Raw genomic sequence first — 14,866 nt, 5'->3', positions numbered from 1 at the left:
GCACGATGCGTTAAAAAAAAAATAATAATAAAAAAGAGAGAGAGAGAGAGAGAGAGAGAGAGAGAGAGAGAGAATTCCCATTCATATATTAGAAATTTGAAAAAAAGAGAAGAAGGGAAAAAGAAAGGTGAAAAGGCTCACGCTCTCTCTCTCTCTCTCTCTGTGATCAGGTAGGAGAGAGAGAGAGAGAGAGAGAGTGAGATACCGTCACGCTGGCTCAGCTCCAGCCTGTATCCAGCTGTTCTCCAGCAGTACTACTGCAACTACAACAACAACAACCACCTCTCTCTCTCTCTCTCTCTCTCTCTTTCTTGTTAGTTAGAGAAAACCCGACCCCCTAACCCCACCCGCTGGAGAGAGAGAGAGAAGAAGAAGAAGAAGAAGACGACATTACTTACTAGCAAGCAAATGCCATTCCCTCCTCCTCTCCTCTCCTCCTCCTCCGCCTGACCCTTTCAACCCACCCCTCCCCATGGATCCTTGCCCCTTCGTCCGCCTCACCGTCTCCAACCTCGCCCTCAAGATCATCCCCCTCGCCCCCAAGCCCGCCCGCTCCGCCGTCCACCCCTCCTCCTCCCCCTGCTTCTGCAACATCAAGCTCAAGTCCTTCCCCCTCCAGGCCGCCCTCGTCCCCTACCTCCCCCCCGACGCCTCCCACCCCCCCGACGGCGGAGGAGGCGGAGGCGGCGGCGCCACCTTCCACCTCAGCAAGTCCGACCTCGACAGGCTCGCCGGCAAGTCCATCTTCTCCGGCAAGGTCTGCCTCAAGGTCTCCGTCTACACGGGCCGGCGTGGGGCCACCTGCGGGGTGAGCTCCGGGAGGCTGCTCGGCAGGGTCTCCGTGCCTCTGGACCTCGCCGGGGCCGAGTCCAGGCCCTGCGTCTTCCACTGCGGGTGGATCAACGTCGGCAAGGAGACCAAGGGGTCCTCGTCGTCGGCTCAGTTCCACTTGAACGTGAGGGCGGAGCCCGACCCTCGCTTCGTCTTCCAGTTCGACGGAGAGCCCGAGTGCAGCCCTCAGGTGTTCCAAATACAGGGCAACATCAGGCAACCTGTCTTCACCTGCAAGTTCAGCTTCAGGTCCCACAATGGCGACCACCACGCTCAGCGATCGAGGTCACTTCCTCCCTCCCTCCCTCCCTCCTAGGGTTTAGTCTCTGTGTCCCTCGCTTTCTTTTTTCTTTTTGCGAATTTCACCTTTTAGCGTCTGTGCTACTGCTGCACTCAAATTTTGAACAGTTCCGAGTTGAGTAAAGCCGTCGGCATCATCAATCACTATACGAATGCTTTTAGGCTTAGTCACTGTGTTCATCGCTTTACTCTTCTTCAAGAAACACAACTCTGAAGGAAGCGGCTGTATTGTAGATAGAGGGTTTTAATCCATTACGAAAGTGGAGATTTAGATCCGCCATTGAAGACTTCCTTCTCACTTTGCTTATAACTATGTCCGTCCCTGTCTGCTGCTACAATGCCTTTTGTCTCCCTTTGGAAAGTATTCTGGTTACTATTATAGTATTATTAAGCTAGTCGAGTGATTTTTTTTGCTCAAGCGCTGGATTATTGTTTGACGCGCGCAGATCACTTCCATTGGAGTCGTCGAGCTGCTCGAGGAGCTGGTTGAGCTCGTTCGGCAGCGGGCGAGAGAGACCCGTCAAAGAACGCAAAGGCTGGTCCATAACCGTCCACGACCTCTCCGGCTCCCCCGTGGCCACCGCCTCCATGGTCACGCCCTTCGTCGCCTCCCCCGGCACCGACCGGGTCAGCCGCTCCAACCCCGGCTCGTGGCTCATCCTCCGCCCGGGCGATGGCACGTGGAAGCCCTGGGGCCGACTGGAGGCCTGGCGCGAGCGGGGGGCCTCGGACAGCCTCGGCTGCCGCTTCGAGATCATCCCGGACTCGTCGGGCGCCGGCGTGGTCGTCTCGGAGTCGACCCTGAGCTCCAAGAGCGGGGGCAAGTTCCTGATCGACCTGGCGACGACGGGGAGCGCGGGGTCGCCGGGGTGCAGCCCGCGGAGCAGCGGGGACTTCGGGAACGGGCTGTGGCCGTACTGCATGTACAGGGGGTTCGTGATGGGGGCAGGGGTGGAGGGGGAGGGGAAGTGCAGCAAGCCGACGGTGGAGGTGAGCGTGCAGCAGGTGGGGTGCACGGAGGACGCGGCGGCGTTCGTGGCGCTGGCGGCGGCGGTGGACCTGAGCATGGACGCGTGCAGGCTCTTCACGCAGCGGATGAGGAAGGAGCTGTGCCAGGCCGTGGACTCCTCGTCGTCGTTTTAGCGCGGGGCTGCTTCGATTTTTGTTTCTCTTTTTTGTCCGTTTTGGTGGGACGATAGTTGATGCGATTTTTTGGGGGCTCGATTGTTAGGGGGTATATTAGCAAGTTTTTACTGCTAAAACCTCTTTGGATTATATGTACAGACGTGAGGGAGGGAGGAGTCGAGTCAAACAGGCAAAGTCTCATTGTCCTTTTTTTTTTTTTTTTCCAACGTGTGTGTGGGGGCTTGAGTGAAGTGAATTTTCCCTTTTTCCTTCGAGGGAATTTTTATTTATTTTTTAAAAAATCTTCTGTGGTTAAATTGGAGGGAAATGGTTGACTTTGACTACGGATTTATTTGTTTGTTTGTTTGTTCATTTGTTTCCGGAATGGGAGTAAGATCTAATATTGAGAAAAGGGTAGTTTTGAACTCGGAAGGGAAGGAGATTTAAATTAAAGTTAGATGGGGCGGGTGAGCTGTAAGGCATGAAGAAGATGGGGCTAAGTGCTAGTTGGCAATTCTTGTCCTCATGCAAAAAAAATTTGTGAGTGTTTCTCATTTTTTTTTTTTTTAATGCTTTGAAATCATTTTTGAGTTTTATAGCCCCGAGGGGGTGGCGGGGGGTGCTTTGTGTTTCCTTGGTTCTTGTTTTAAGGTCGATTCGCACGAGCTTTTCAGATCGTCTAGGAGAAGAACCAACAAAAAAAAAAAACAAGAAAAGAAGAAAGCTCGAGGTTCGAGGACGGGATTGTGGCGCGCGAGATAGAATTGAGAGCCGTATATAAAATTGGGCCTGGGAGTTAAATTAATTGAACTGACTTTCAAAAGGGTCCTCGTTCGGGCTTATACGTATTAACTAAATGGGTTAAATACTACAAAAAAATCTTAATTTTATATATTTGTGATAAATTTATTCTAAATTAATTTTTTTGTCCATGAAAAATCTCAAATTGGTACACTTGTGACATATTTGTCCTTTGTTAAATTGAGTTAATATCACGAAAAATTTCAAATTGATAGATCCGTTAATTGCTATGTGTCATCCAACTCGGGAATTTGACGGTCAGATTAAATGAAAACTAATGGAGGGTAAATTTGTTACGGGTGTATCGATTTGGAGTAAATTTATCGCAAGTGTACCGATTTAGGATTTTTTATGGTAAAAAAAATAATTTGAGATAAATTTATAACAGATGTATCAATTTGAAATTTTTCGTGGTATGGACCCTAATTAAAACTCGGGCTGGAAAGGGAGTTGGGATTGTTCTGCTCCTCTCGTGCTGAGGCTGGCTGATAGGATATTTAGATTTGGCCCCACCTAAAAACAAAAGGGAAGGAGCAAAAGATGGAGAGGGGTGAAGGCAAAATGGCAAATTTTTTTGGGGGCCAAAAAGGTCTCGGCCGTGGTCACGGGTTTGGTTGGTGTTCCACTACTCTTTTGCCATTGGGGCTTTGAGATCGGCCTGTGGTCCCAACCCCCACTTCCTTTACTCATGCTTTCGTCAATTTCTGCTAATACCCGCAGGTGGTCGCGTAGGAGTGTCAATGGATCGGTTCCGTTCGGTTAGTTTGCGTAGGAGTGTCGATGGCTCGATTCAGTCAGGTTAGTTTCCACGGATATCCAAACCGACTCGGATGCAAATGACAATATGTGTGTTTTGATGGCTCAATATCGAGACATGAAATGAACCGTCAAAATACTCGAGCGTCTTTATTTATTATCTCAATTGAATGAGATCCGATCCGAAATTTGAAATGCAATTTTCTAAGATAAATTTCTTATGTTGCATTAAACAATTAGTCAAAGAAAAATATATTTTTTTTATCAACAGTAATTTATGTCTAGATATTTTGTGAACGGCGGAAATAATTTTGGTTCAATCAACTGGATTGGAGTTGATTGCACCCCTTATGCTCGAGCCTCTATTAGTAGTGTGCTGGAGAAGAATCATAGGATGCGAGATATGAAACGGTCCTTAATAAGCACATGAAAATTCGGTGTTATTGTAATAGAATCTAAAGATAATGCGATTATGAATTTACATGAATTGCGTAATAAGATGTCCACTATACTACGATTCATTTGACGTACATTGTAAATGAGCATTTTCGTGCATTTTGAGAGAATGCACGGGAGATTGAGCTTATTTTAGTTTAGGTCGATTCCCAATCCTGATTCAAACTTTCTTTTTTGTCTCACGAAAAAACACACACACACACGTTAAAGGCCGAGTCTCAATTTTGGCCCAAACTTTTTATTGTCTCATCAAAAAGCATAAACTTTCAAGTTTCAATTGGTGTTCGAACGAAGATTCGATTCGACGTGTTATTCCATGTGTACTAGGCTAGAACTCGATGAAATTTGGATGACGGCGGGCACCGACCGAGTATTAATGCTTTTTTAGGAGGCATAAACAAAGTTCGGGCCCGAATTGGGCCGACCTAGAGTTGTTTTTTTTTTTTTTTTTAAAAGAAAAAAGAGAATTAGAAATTTAAAGTAGTGTGCATATATATATATATATTAGGGTTGGTTGGGGGGGTTCAAATGCATCCATGTATTTTATGTTATCATAGTAAGGTTTTGTTTGGGCTTAAGTACACTATAAGTGTCAAAATTTGTATATGGTGCTGTTCACTTTAGTGTCAAAACTTTCAAAACGATCATTTAACTTAAGTGTGAAATTTTTTGAAAAACGATCACTTTAGTACCGAAACTTTTAAAACGATTACTTAAATGCCAATTTTTTTTTTTAAAAACGATCATTTAAATGTCATTTAAAAAAAAACGATCATTTTAGTGTCAACTTCAAATCAAATATTAATAAAAAATAGCACGTGTCGGATTTCTGACAAGCCATGTCAGCTCAAATTGAAGTTGGTGCTGAAGTTATCGTTTTTAGAAGAAGTTGACACTTAAGTGATCGTTTTTTAAAAGAGTTGGCATTTAAGTGACCGTTTTGAAAGTTTTGGCACTAAAGTGAGCGCCGTACATGAGTTTTGGCACTTTTAGTGTACTTTAGCCGTTTTGCTTGTTTCGCTGAAAATAAATATTTTTCAAAATATTTTTGTAAAAATAATAGTTTATTTTCGCCTATAATATGAATGCACAGAAAAAATTTATCATTCACCAAAAAGTTTAGACATTGCATTGTTTGTTGTGATGATGAGAACGTTTCACTATTCATCTTTTCCAGAGACATCAGGGATTACTTTGGGTCCCACCCTGGCGATCACGGTTGCACCCGAACGTAGTTAAATTCCTCAACTCAGTTTATGACGGCGGCGATCCCGGTTGCACCCGAACATAGTTAATTCGCGGTTGCACCCGAACGTAGTTAATTCCTCAACTCAGTTTATGACGGTGGTCTTTGGACATATGATTCGGTGTTCGAGGAAGCCGTAATACAGAGTAATCGGAAAATCCGAAGCGAGGGGAAGAAGATGAAGCCGCTGGGGTGCTGGCTGGTGCTGGTGGGTTCCCTCCGATTGGCCTCCGTCTGGTTCGGCTTCTTCGACATCTGGGCTCTCCGTCTCGCCGTCTTCTCCAACACCACAAGTCTGCTCTCTCTCTCTCTCTCTCTCTCTCTCTCTCCGATGCATCTTTTGCTCAGTTTGATGTCTCGTTTGTTTGGATCGAGATTGTTGCTCCCTCTGAATCAACAATGCCCCCCCCCTTTTTTTTTTTGGCTATCGACATTGTTGAATGAATTGGCTGTAAAGCAGAAATGTGCTGTCCCCGAGAGATATCTCCTTGCCGGGTTTCGCGAACGTATGCTTAGTGGTGTCCATTTGCTGCGAATGTTGACTTGGGCGTTGGCTTTTGGGTTTGGCGCGAGTACAGTGGCTGTGCTCAGACGTTCTGGTTGTTTCGATGGTAGTTGGGGTGGAGTAGATCCCCCGTGTGGTGACTTTTAGGAACTCGTAATTCGGAGAATATAGAGTTGTCTTAGCTTTAGGATCCTTCGTGCTGAAGGAAGTGAGATGATGTGAAATCACTTTGCAATTTGAGGCTAGAAATTGGAGGAAGAGAAAATTCGACTGGCTAGCCTAGTTGACGTGTGCCCTAAATGCTGGACGGTGAAAGCTAGTGATGTGGAGGATTTGAGACTGAGCATTCCCTCTGGACATAATCTAAGGCACTTGTGCTCCCCCTAATTTGTATTCCCATTGAAAGGGACGACAAAAAGGTTGAAATTTGCAGCATATTCATCGAGGAAGCACATTTATCAGCACCCCATGGAGATGACGTTCTTTATGAAGTGCTGCTACCTGTATCCTAACATGGTTACATGAAAGGGAAAATGACCCGGTAATGAAGCAAAAAAGGTTGACCAACCGCTTGTGCATTCTTCCGCTTAGGCTATACTTTGAGACATAACCTTTACTTAGCAATGTGTCTCTGTAGATGGAAGTATTTTACGATCGTAGATCACTAGTTTCATAGGCCTACGGATTATGCAGAAGGATGCAGTATTGACAACTGTGGATTACTAGTTTCGGAAGGCAATGATTATGTAGAAGGATGCAGTTGTCATTCTTTTCGAGCATGTCCGGGTAACATCTCCACTTGAGGTTTAGAGGGCGATATTAATATTTTGTTATATACTGAACGACATGATATATGGTTGGAAAGACTGCTGTCCTAGCAGTGCAAGTGGCCTTCCACTGATAGGAATTGCCCCAAGAGAGCACATAACCGACCGTATTAGTTGATCTCTGAAATATGTAATTTAGCTGTCCTGGCCTTGCTGGTGATCCTTATGATGACAGAAATTGTCACGAGAAATCAAGTGTCCAGTTTATTGACTTGATCTTCTATGGTTAGTGAGGATGACTCCATAGAAATATGTTGTCGAGGCTTATTTTTACTGAGAAAGCCTGCTGATTAATTGGCATGAAGGCAGCTTCATCATCATCGTCTAGAACGCTTCTTGCCATTAATGCATACAGATAGCAGTTGTAGCACATGCAACCGCTGAAATTGGTGTATAACTATCTTAGGCTGAGGAAATTACTGCTATTTAGTGACACAAGGCTTAACATTAATTTTGAATTTATGGGGTTGCTATGATTATTTGTGCTGTTGAATCAAATTCAAGCTTACCTCTCTGTTTCGCACAATCCTTATTAATTCGTTTCACTTCCATCTGTCTTGTGAAGTTCTGTGCAAAATACTATTGAACTCCTCTTCCTCTGTTCACGTTGATTTGGAATTTTCACAGTGACTGAAGTTCATGGAAGGACATTTGGAGTTTGGACCCTCTTGACATGCACTCTCTGCTTTCTTTGCGCATCCAACCTTGACAATAAACCCTTATACTTGGTTACCTTCTTGTCATTCATCTATGCATTTGGTCACTTCTTGACTGAATACCTCATATATCAAACAATGGCTATCACAAACCTGACAACAGTTGGCATCTTTGCAGGTAAAGTATTGATTCTAGAACTTTTCTTGTATCAATTCCTTCTGGTCATCCATTATATTGGACTAGAAAAATCTTGGTGATTTTTTTTTTTTTTTTGTGCATTCTTAAGTTTATGCTTGAATGGATTCATCATCCATTCAGAGCAGGGGTTGACTTTCACTTGTAGAGTTTTTACACCTTGAATCCACTTGAAATACTGACATAGCTAGCAAACTTATATAAGGATCCTGAATATCTTGCCATCCTTTAAATGTTCGCTGGATTGCTCTAGTTGATCTTGACCCGCTGAAAGATTTTGTTGTCAAATCATTTCATGCTCCTTGATGAGGAGACATATCCTGTAAATGGAGGGGTTCGATGTTTTTATTGGTGTTCTTCCTAAAAGATGAGCAATCACTCCATCTTCAAGTTGTGGATTCTGTTGTTTTTACAGTATCTTGATTGAGTTCCTCGTTTTTGGTCTTCATTCAGGTACATCCATAGTATGGATGCTGTTGCAGTGGAATTCTCATCAAAGGGTTCCTATTAAGCAGTCTTGAATTTTGGAAGTCATTATCAATGCCGGTTGTTCCCGTAGCTGACAAGGGTATTCTCAACTCTTCAAGCTTTTGTGGATCAGGCGCGTTCTCTACCTGCCGATGTGGTGTCAAGCTTGAGGAGTATTCGGGGATGCAATTGGTGTTTGGATGTGTTGCTATGGACTTCCACATTCTCAAGTGTGGATTCTTTTCATGATGATCTTCAATACGTTCTGGAATTTAAAGTCGTCTTGCTTGTCGTTGACCCTATCCCCGGATAAATTTTTTCGCCAGAAAAGTTGGCAAATGTACTTTGTGATTTATATACCCTGTACCTGTCTCCATGCTCTCCTTGCCTTTAACCACTTTTCTAGACAAGCTTGTTTTAAAAATGTGAGGTTCTTGATTATCTACTTGACTCAATTTGGTATCAAAACTTTGAGATAACCTAAAACTAGAGATTCGATAAAACTATCATCCATCATTGTCTAATGATAACCAATTCCGAACTTCATCCCCACCTGTCCCGCTAACTTGTCGCCATCTTCTATAAATAGTTCTTCACATTCATCCTCGTGCAGAAGCTATGGAATCCCAATATTCCAGTAACACACTCTAATCAGACACGATAGCTTGAGCAAAAGTTGGCCTACAAAAAAGCTATTCATAGGTGCATAAATTTGCAATTACCCGCTTCAGGGACCCAAAAATGCATACTACACATACTGGAACCACTTGATTTTCCAAGTCTTACATCATTTGGCCATATCTACATTTGACTTTAACACACATATATGATGATAGACTCCGCAACTCCTAATCGCTGGATACATATGTACAGTTGCCCATCTGCATTCGACAGATGCTATCTCCAGGAAGTTAGGACAAGCACCTTGCTCCTATATAAAAGGAAACAAAAAGGGTAAACTCAAGACAGATTTGTCGGAACTGTCATTCGGCGGCATCTCACTGTTATTTCGGATGCCGATGCCTCTGACAGTTTTAGAACAGTGCGCTTCCCTCTAATCTCTATCTTCCCTACTATAGGTGAACACAAGGAATAATCTTATGCAGGACTTAAGAGTACCATATCTCGAAGAAGAAGCTAAGCTTATGCTTGGCCTTTCCATCACATAGAGTCCATGGTACCATCCTCATCATTTTTGCCATAAGTTGACCTGGAAGTTGAAATGGCATCCTTCGCATTGTGATCATGCACCCAATCCGGGACTCTTGGAAGCTCCAGAACTGAACTCTCGTTCATGTCTGCTCCTTCATTTGTCCTCTCCCTGTTTGATGGATTAGATTTTGAGTCGAAACTCTTAAATTTGTCCAGGTTTGATCCATCGATTCCTCTACCTCGAGAAGTCAAATCCCCATCTTCAGCAGCCATCCTAACCTCCTCCGAGTGATGAGAAATGTCTCCTCGTCCTGATTCCTCCTTCACTTTTCTCAAGCCTCCAGCTTGAAAATCTTCAGTTTTCGCCCCAACATCCTGCAACACAGCACTAGATGCATCGTCACCCTTGTAGTGCTCCTCCCTTGCATCCTGGGAGATTTCATCACCTTCACTGTCCTTGCGTTCCTCAAGGGTACCGGTGTCCTCAATATGATTTTCCTTTTCATCACTCTCTTCCTCTGCAACCCATTCTTCCTTTATCTGGTCCTCTTCATCGATCAAGTCTTCGATCTCCTCAGGATTATCCTCTTCATCTCTCTCTTGCTCATTTCCATCTATTTCATCATCACCTGCTCCCCTTTCTTCCATCTCGGTTTCTTCAACTTTGGTTTCTTCTGTATCATCTTCTTTTTCTTCTTCTTGCCTACCATCTCCTGGATCAGCATAATTTTCTTGTGGTTTTAGATCCTTTCTCCCCAGTTTTATTATCTCATGCTTTGTTTCCATGTCTTGTGATAACTCTGCAGCAGTTGTTTCCTCGAGTACCTTCTTCTTTTCATATGAATGCTTGACTTGGTAAAGCAACCATATACAAATGGCGAGAAGAAGGAAAATCTGGATGGCGTGTTTCACTTTGAAGCCTTTTGTCCTTTGGTTTCTACTAGGTGATTGTCTCAGAATAGTCATGACACTGAGAATTGCGAGCAACAAGGATAAGCGTGAACTGCAGATGGAGACCATGAGCCAAAAGAAATAATTTAGATGATAGACTGGCCGATATTGAACTGATGCTACGAACTTTGAGCAAGTAAACTCAACTTGTTTGTGAAGAGTATTCAGCAGATGTGCATCTCATAAACTAAGTGCATGCTAACCCTCATCAAGTGTAAAGCAAAATATTACAATTAAGAGCAGCCAGAAGAAGGCCTGATCTTCAATGGTAGAGCGGCTCTATGCTGGTAGAAAACACTGACCCATCTAAACAGAACAATGAGGGATACACATTCCACACTTCTATAAGAATAGAGACTCCATTTCCCCTATTCCTAGATTACCGCACTAGGGATGGGATATTGACTACCAGAAGGAAGAACATATATTTTACCACCGATAACAACTTAAAACTAGCAGGAGGCTCATTGCATATTCAGCTTTGCAAATGGTACAACTGCCTTGATAGGGAGATCTACAGATGGGCCTTGTAACAATCTCACAATGAATTATCAGCAAAACTAGCATTCAGCACTTGCAAGTATATCATCCAATCAGTTCCGCTGGATGAAACCAGTCGATTCAGCTTAGGTGCTTCCAGAACTTCACTAGTCAGGGAACATGAAATCCAAGATATACTAACTATAGCAGAAGTAGATATAAATCAGCTACTGAAACTAAAGGAAGAAATAAACCTTAATTACTTCATAAAACCATAGTTTAGAACCGCCGAGAACACATAGCAAAGGTATGGTGACAGCTCAGGTGGGTGTCATTAATGGTGGAACTCTGTTGCTAGGTAGATCCAAACATGGATTCCAAAATCGACACTGAAGTAAACTTAAAGCAAAATTTTCGAATTCATTACTTATGAGTGTATCAGCAAATATTTGAGCCGATCAGAAACCCAGCTGACACAGAGAGAAAAGAATATATTGCAATTGCCCCCAAGCACAAAATCCAGACTATCTGCACTTGAACCTGGAATGAGACATGGGCTGCTAAAAGTAACAAAAGCACTAAAGACTGAACCAACCACCAAGACACAGGACAAATTTGCATCTCATTTTAGGCACCAATAAGAGAGAATTGAAAGATCAAGCGAAAACCATTTACTGAGACAGGCCGCAAAACTCAGATGGCAAAAACTTCGACCTCAAGAAAGAACAAACGGAGCTAAAGAATGGGCAGTAAGCAGAGCACAAGACACCCCTCCCCCCCCAAAAAAAAAAAGTTGGGAAATTTGAAAGATCCTCCACAGCAGAAATAGCGTCTTCTAACATACTCGCATTCCTAACTTCAGATCGTCAGAAGAGAAGCAAAGGAACAACGCAGAACAATCAACGGACTAATTATCCACTCAAATCCAATTTCAAGAAGGCGACAATTACCCTTTTACATTATGAACACACACAAACATCACAAGACATGTGCAGTCGCTAGAAAGACGAGAAAGAACGAAAATTTAGCTCAACAATAGAAGTACCCGGTAGATTGCGAAAGCAGCGAGAGGATCCTTCGTAAAAAATGAGGACCCTGTTGAGAAATCAAGCAGAGAAAGCCCTTCAATGATAGTTGGACGCTGCGCTATCTACAGTTTGGTATATCCGAAAAGCCTTTTCGATAAGAAGTGAGAGAGAGAGAGAGAGAGAGAGAGTGGCCTTAGGTGAGCGAGTGAGCGAGCAAATGGGGTCGTTCCTCGACGGTCTAAGGTGGGTTTTCAACCAAAAAACGGAAGCTCCGGACGACACAGCAATAGTGTGACGGTGTCCTGTCCTGTCCTGTGTGAGCAACTTCACTCGAATAAAAACGAAGACAAGGAAAGGAACGCCAAAGTGCAAACCGTCCATTCACGTCGAAACTCGAGAGCATTCGCTAGAAAACACTTCAAACAATTTTTCTTTGGTTTGATATTTCTTTTGATTAGTCGGAGGTAAAAGGGGAGCAGAGGCTTCATGCTTTTCGAGGCGCACTTCACTTGGAAACTTGCTTTGTTAATTAAGGAGGTTCTAATTTGGGGAATTAATTACAACTTGAAAGGTAAATCCGGAGCATCACGAGCGTACACACGTTTGGACTTCTTATAGGATTTCGTGATATCACTGTCGACTCTTGGAGATTTAAGTTTTTGAAATGGTCCGTGATTTAGAAATTTAAATGCTCGAATTTTCTAATTTACAAATACATGATAAGTTCGTAGAGAGCGTATTTCCTCCTTTCTTAATCCATTTTGGTAAGTACGCGTTAATTGTTGAATATCAATACATGCGGGTGATAGTTGAAGGGGAGGAGTAGCGGGTGTGCAAGAGGTGGAAAGCCTAGAGAAAAGAGATAAGAGAGAAAGATAGCACGGCAATAGGTTGGAATAAGCATGGTAAGGTTGAGATGATTTCTACCCCCGACTACCATTCCCTAGGGGATCGGGCAACGGGCAAGGGCGAGGATGTCGTAGTCAGCATCGGGATCGAGCCGTGTTGTTGAGCGGCGGCTTAAAACTACGAGGGTGGCTCTCGATCTTTGCCGTGTTGTGCTTCTTCCTGTGAGGAGAGAGAAACATCAAGGGAAGAGAGTGGGATAGTGGTTTACGTGAAGATTAGTCCCCCTCTCAAGGGAGGACGAGATTTTCCCGTCCATGGGGCGGGGTTCCGGCGAGGCGGGACAATGCCATCGCTCCTAAAGTCGAGGGTATTAGCCAAATTAGTTAACTAAATGGATCTTAGCCAATTTTTCCGATGATGGTTGATACGACATCTTACAACTTCTCTACAGGATGAATCGGAGATGTAACTCGACGGAATTCAAAATCGGAAACGTAATTCTGCATTCGAAGACTTCAATCAATCTCTAAAGTTTTGCAACATATCCCTCCCCCAACTTGTCATAAGGGTCATTTTATTTAGTACATGGAAAGCAGAAGCAAGAGACGAGTCCCTCGTTCATGGAGCTGTACGACGTAGGCATTTAAGGAGGTGTAATTACATCAGGGTCACATCCCATCTGCTTGATTTTACAGAGAAAGATGGGCAGCGGCAGGCATTTAATTTCTGGTAGATGAAGAGCGTGATGGAGACTGCGACGTTTTTTGACCGAGGTAAATAAAATCTCTGGGCAAATTAAATGAAAAGGGCCAAAAGGCCCCCAAAAAAAACACAAAAAATCCTAAACTTTTTTTTTTTTTGGAGATGACAAAATGAATTAAGAATTCATATCGTAACTCACGTTTAAGATCCAATAAAAAAAAAAATATTCACGCTTAAGAGCATGGATCATAAATGAGTTATTTAATAAATTTAAGTAGGCCAAAAATGTGTCACTTAACAACTTAATGGATCTTAAGTGTGTTTTAAATGAGTCATAAATAGATTATCTTACTATTTTAAGTGAGTCATAAAAAAGTTTTTTGATTTTTTTTAATTTTCTTTAGCTTTTTTTTCGACGAGTCCGGCTAGGACGGAAAACCCTCTCTAGAACTAGGCGAGGGTCGGGCCCTCGCCAGGTCTGAGCAAGGGTCGTGAAACCCTCTCTAGATATGCGCGAGGGTCGGCGGCTCTTGCCTGTGATTGGTGACCATTGTCAGACTTTGAAAAAAAAAAGGGAAAAGAAGAAAAGAAACAAATAAAAAATGAAAAAGGAAGAGGGAAAAATAAAGATGAAGATAAAACTAAAAATAAAAACAAAATAAAAAATTCTGATTTTTTATTTTTATTTTGTTTTTGCATTTTTTAAATAAAATTATACTATTAAAATATTTTTAAAAATAATTTATAATTTTTGGCTAAATTGAATTAAGTATGAAAGTGTTTTAGCAATATGAATTGAGTCGAGTATGTATCGAGTTAGATATATATCAAAAAATTTACATTACAATAAACGGTTAATGAGTCAATTCGAGTCGAACAATTTATGACACCCATCCCAAATCCGGCCCAACTAACCGGTTTAATGGGTCTAATTTTTTCAAGTGAGGCAATGCCATTTTAATTTTTTTTTTTGTCTCACTAATATCCTCAAATTTATACTAGTGACACAAAAATACTTATAATCACTGCTCCATCTGTATTAGCCGTCAAAAGCCTCACCCGATAGCATTCGCGAGCAACACAACGGAGGATTTTGAACGGTCGTTATGGACGAAACTGCGACGGAAGATGCAGACCTGCTCTCAAACAAGTAATTCATAAACATGCTAGAAATCTCTACTATTGGCATTGGATTACCTTCCCTTTTTATTTATTTATTTATTTTTTTTTCTGGTTGAATATTGACATTGGATTTGAGTAGGGTGGTTAATGACAATTATACTAGTGTTGCATCTGGTCCTACTGGACTCTTTGGAACTTGGTTTGGGGCATATTTGTGAACATCGTGCGATAGAACATGTGAATGAATACAGACAAATTGATTGCTGCGTTTGGAAAGACCTTTGGGAAAAGTCTTTGGGAAAACGCAGATACCTTTGGTGTGAAGGGATTTGGTGAAATGCAAAAACTGTTCGGTAAACTGTAATTAAAAAATGCCTTGAAAAGAAAGTTTGGGAAAATGTTGTTTAGTCAACAT

The 14,866-nt window shown here is 42.7% G+C and overlaps 2 protein-coding genes across 2 annotated transcripts; both read left to right on the top strand.

Moving 5' to 3' along the window:
• Nucleotides 1-361: 361 nt before the first annotated feature.
• LOC115739593 lies at nt 362-2,295 on the top strand. The gene is made up of 2 exons (XM_030672767.2): nt 362-1,116; nt 1,578-2,295. Exons 1-2 carry the CDS (start codon nt 473-475, stop codon nt 2,272-2,274), a joined length of 1,341 nt encoding a protein of 446 aa, XP_030528627.1. The 5' UTR covers nt 362-472; the 3' UTR covers nt 2,275-2,295.
• A 3,334-nt stretch (nt 2,296-5,629) lies between these two features.
• Nucleotides 5,630-8,527, top strand: LOC115739596 (ergosterol biosynthetic protein 28). Its single transcript, XM_030672774.2, has 3 exons — nt 5,630-5,808; nt 7,475-7,681; nt 8,153-8,527. Exons 1-3 carry the CDS (start codon nt 5,694-5,696, stop codon nt 8,218-8,220), a joined length of 390 nt encoding a protein of 129 aa, XP_030528634.1. The 5' UTR covers nt 5,630-5,693; the 3' UTR covers nt 8,221-8,527.
• The last annotated feature ends 6,339 nt before the right edge of the window (nt 8,528-14,866 follow it).

Source organism: Rhodamnia argentea, chromosome 2 (assembly GCF_020921035.1).
Source record: "Rhodamnia argentea isolate NSW1041297 chromosome 2, ASM2092103v1, whole genome shotgun sequence".
Taxonomy (NCBI): Eukaryota; Viridiplantae; Streptophyta; class Magnoliopsida; order Myrtales; family Myrtaceae; genus Rhodamnia; species Rhodamnia argentea.
Note: the sequence above shows the minus strand (reverse complement) of the source record. Positions and strands in the feature narration are given on the sequence as shown.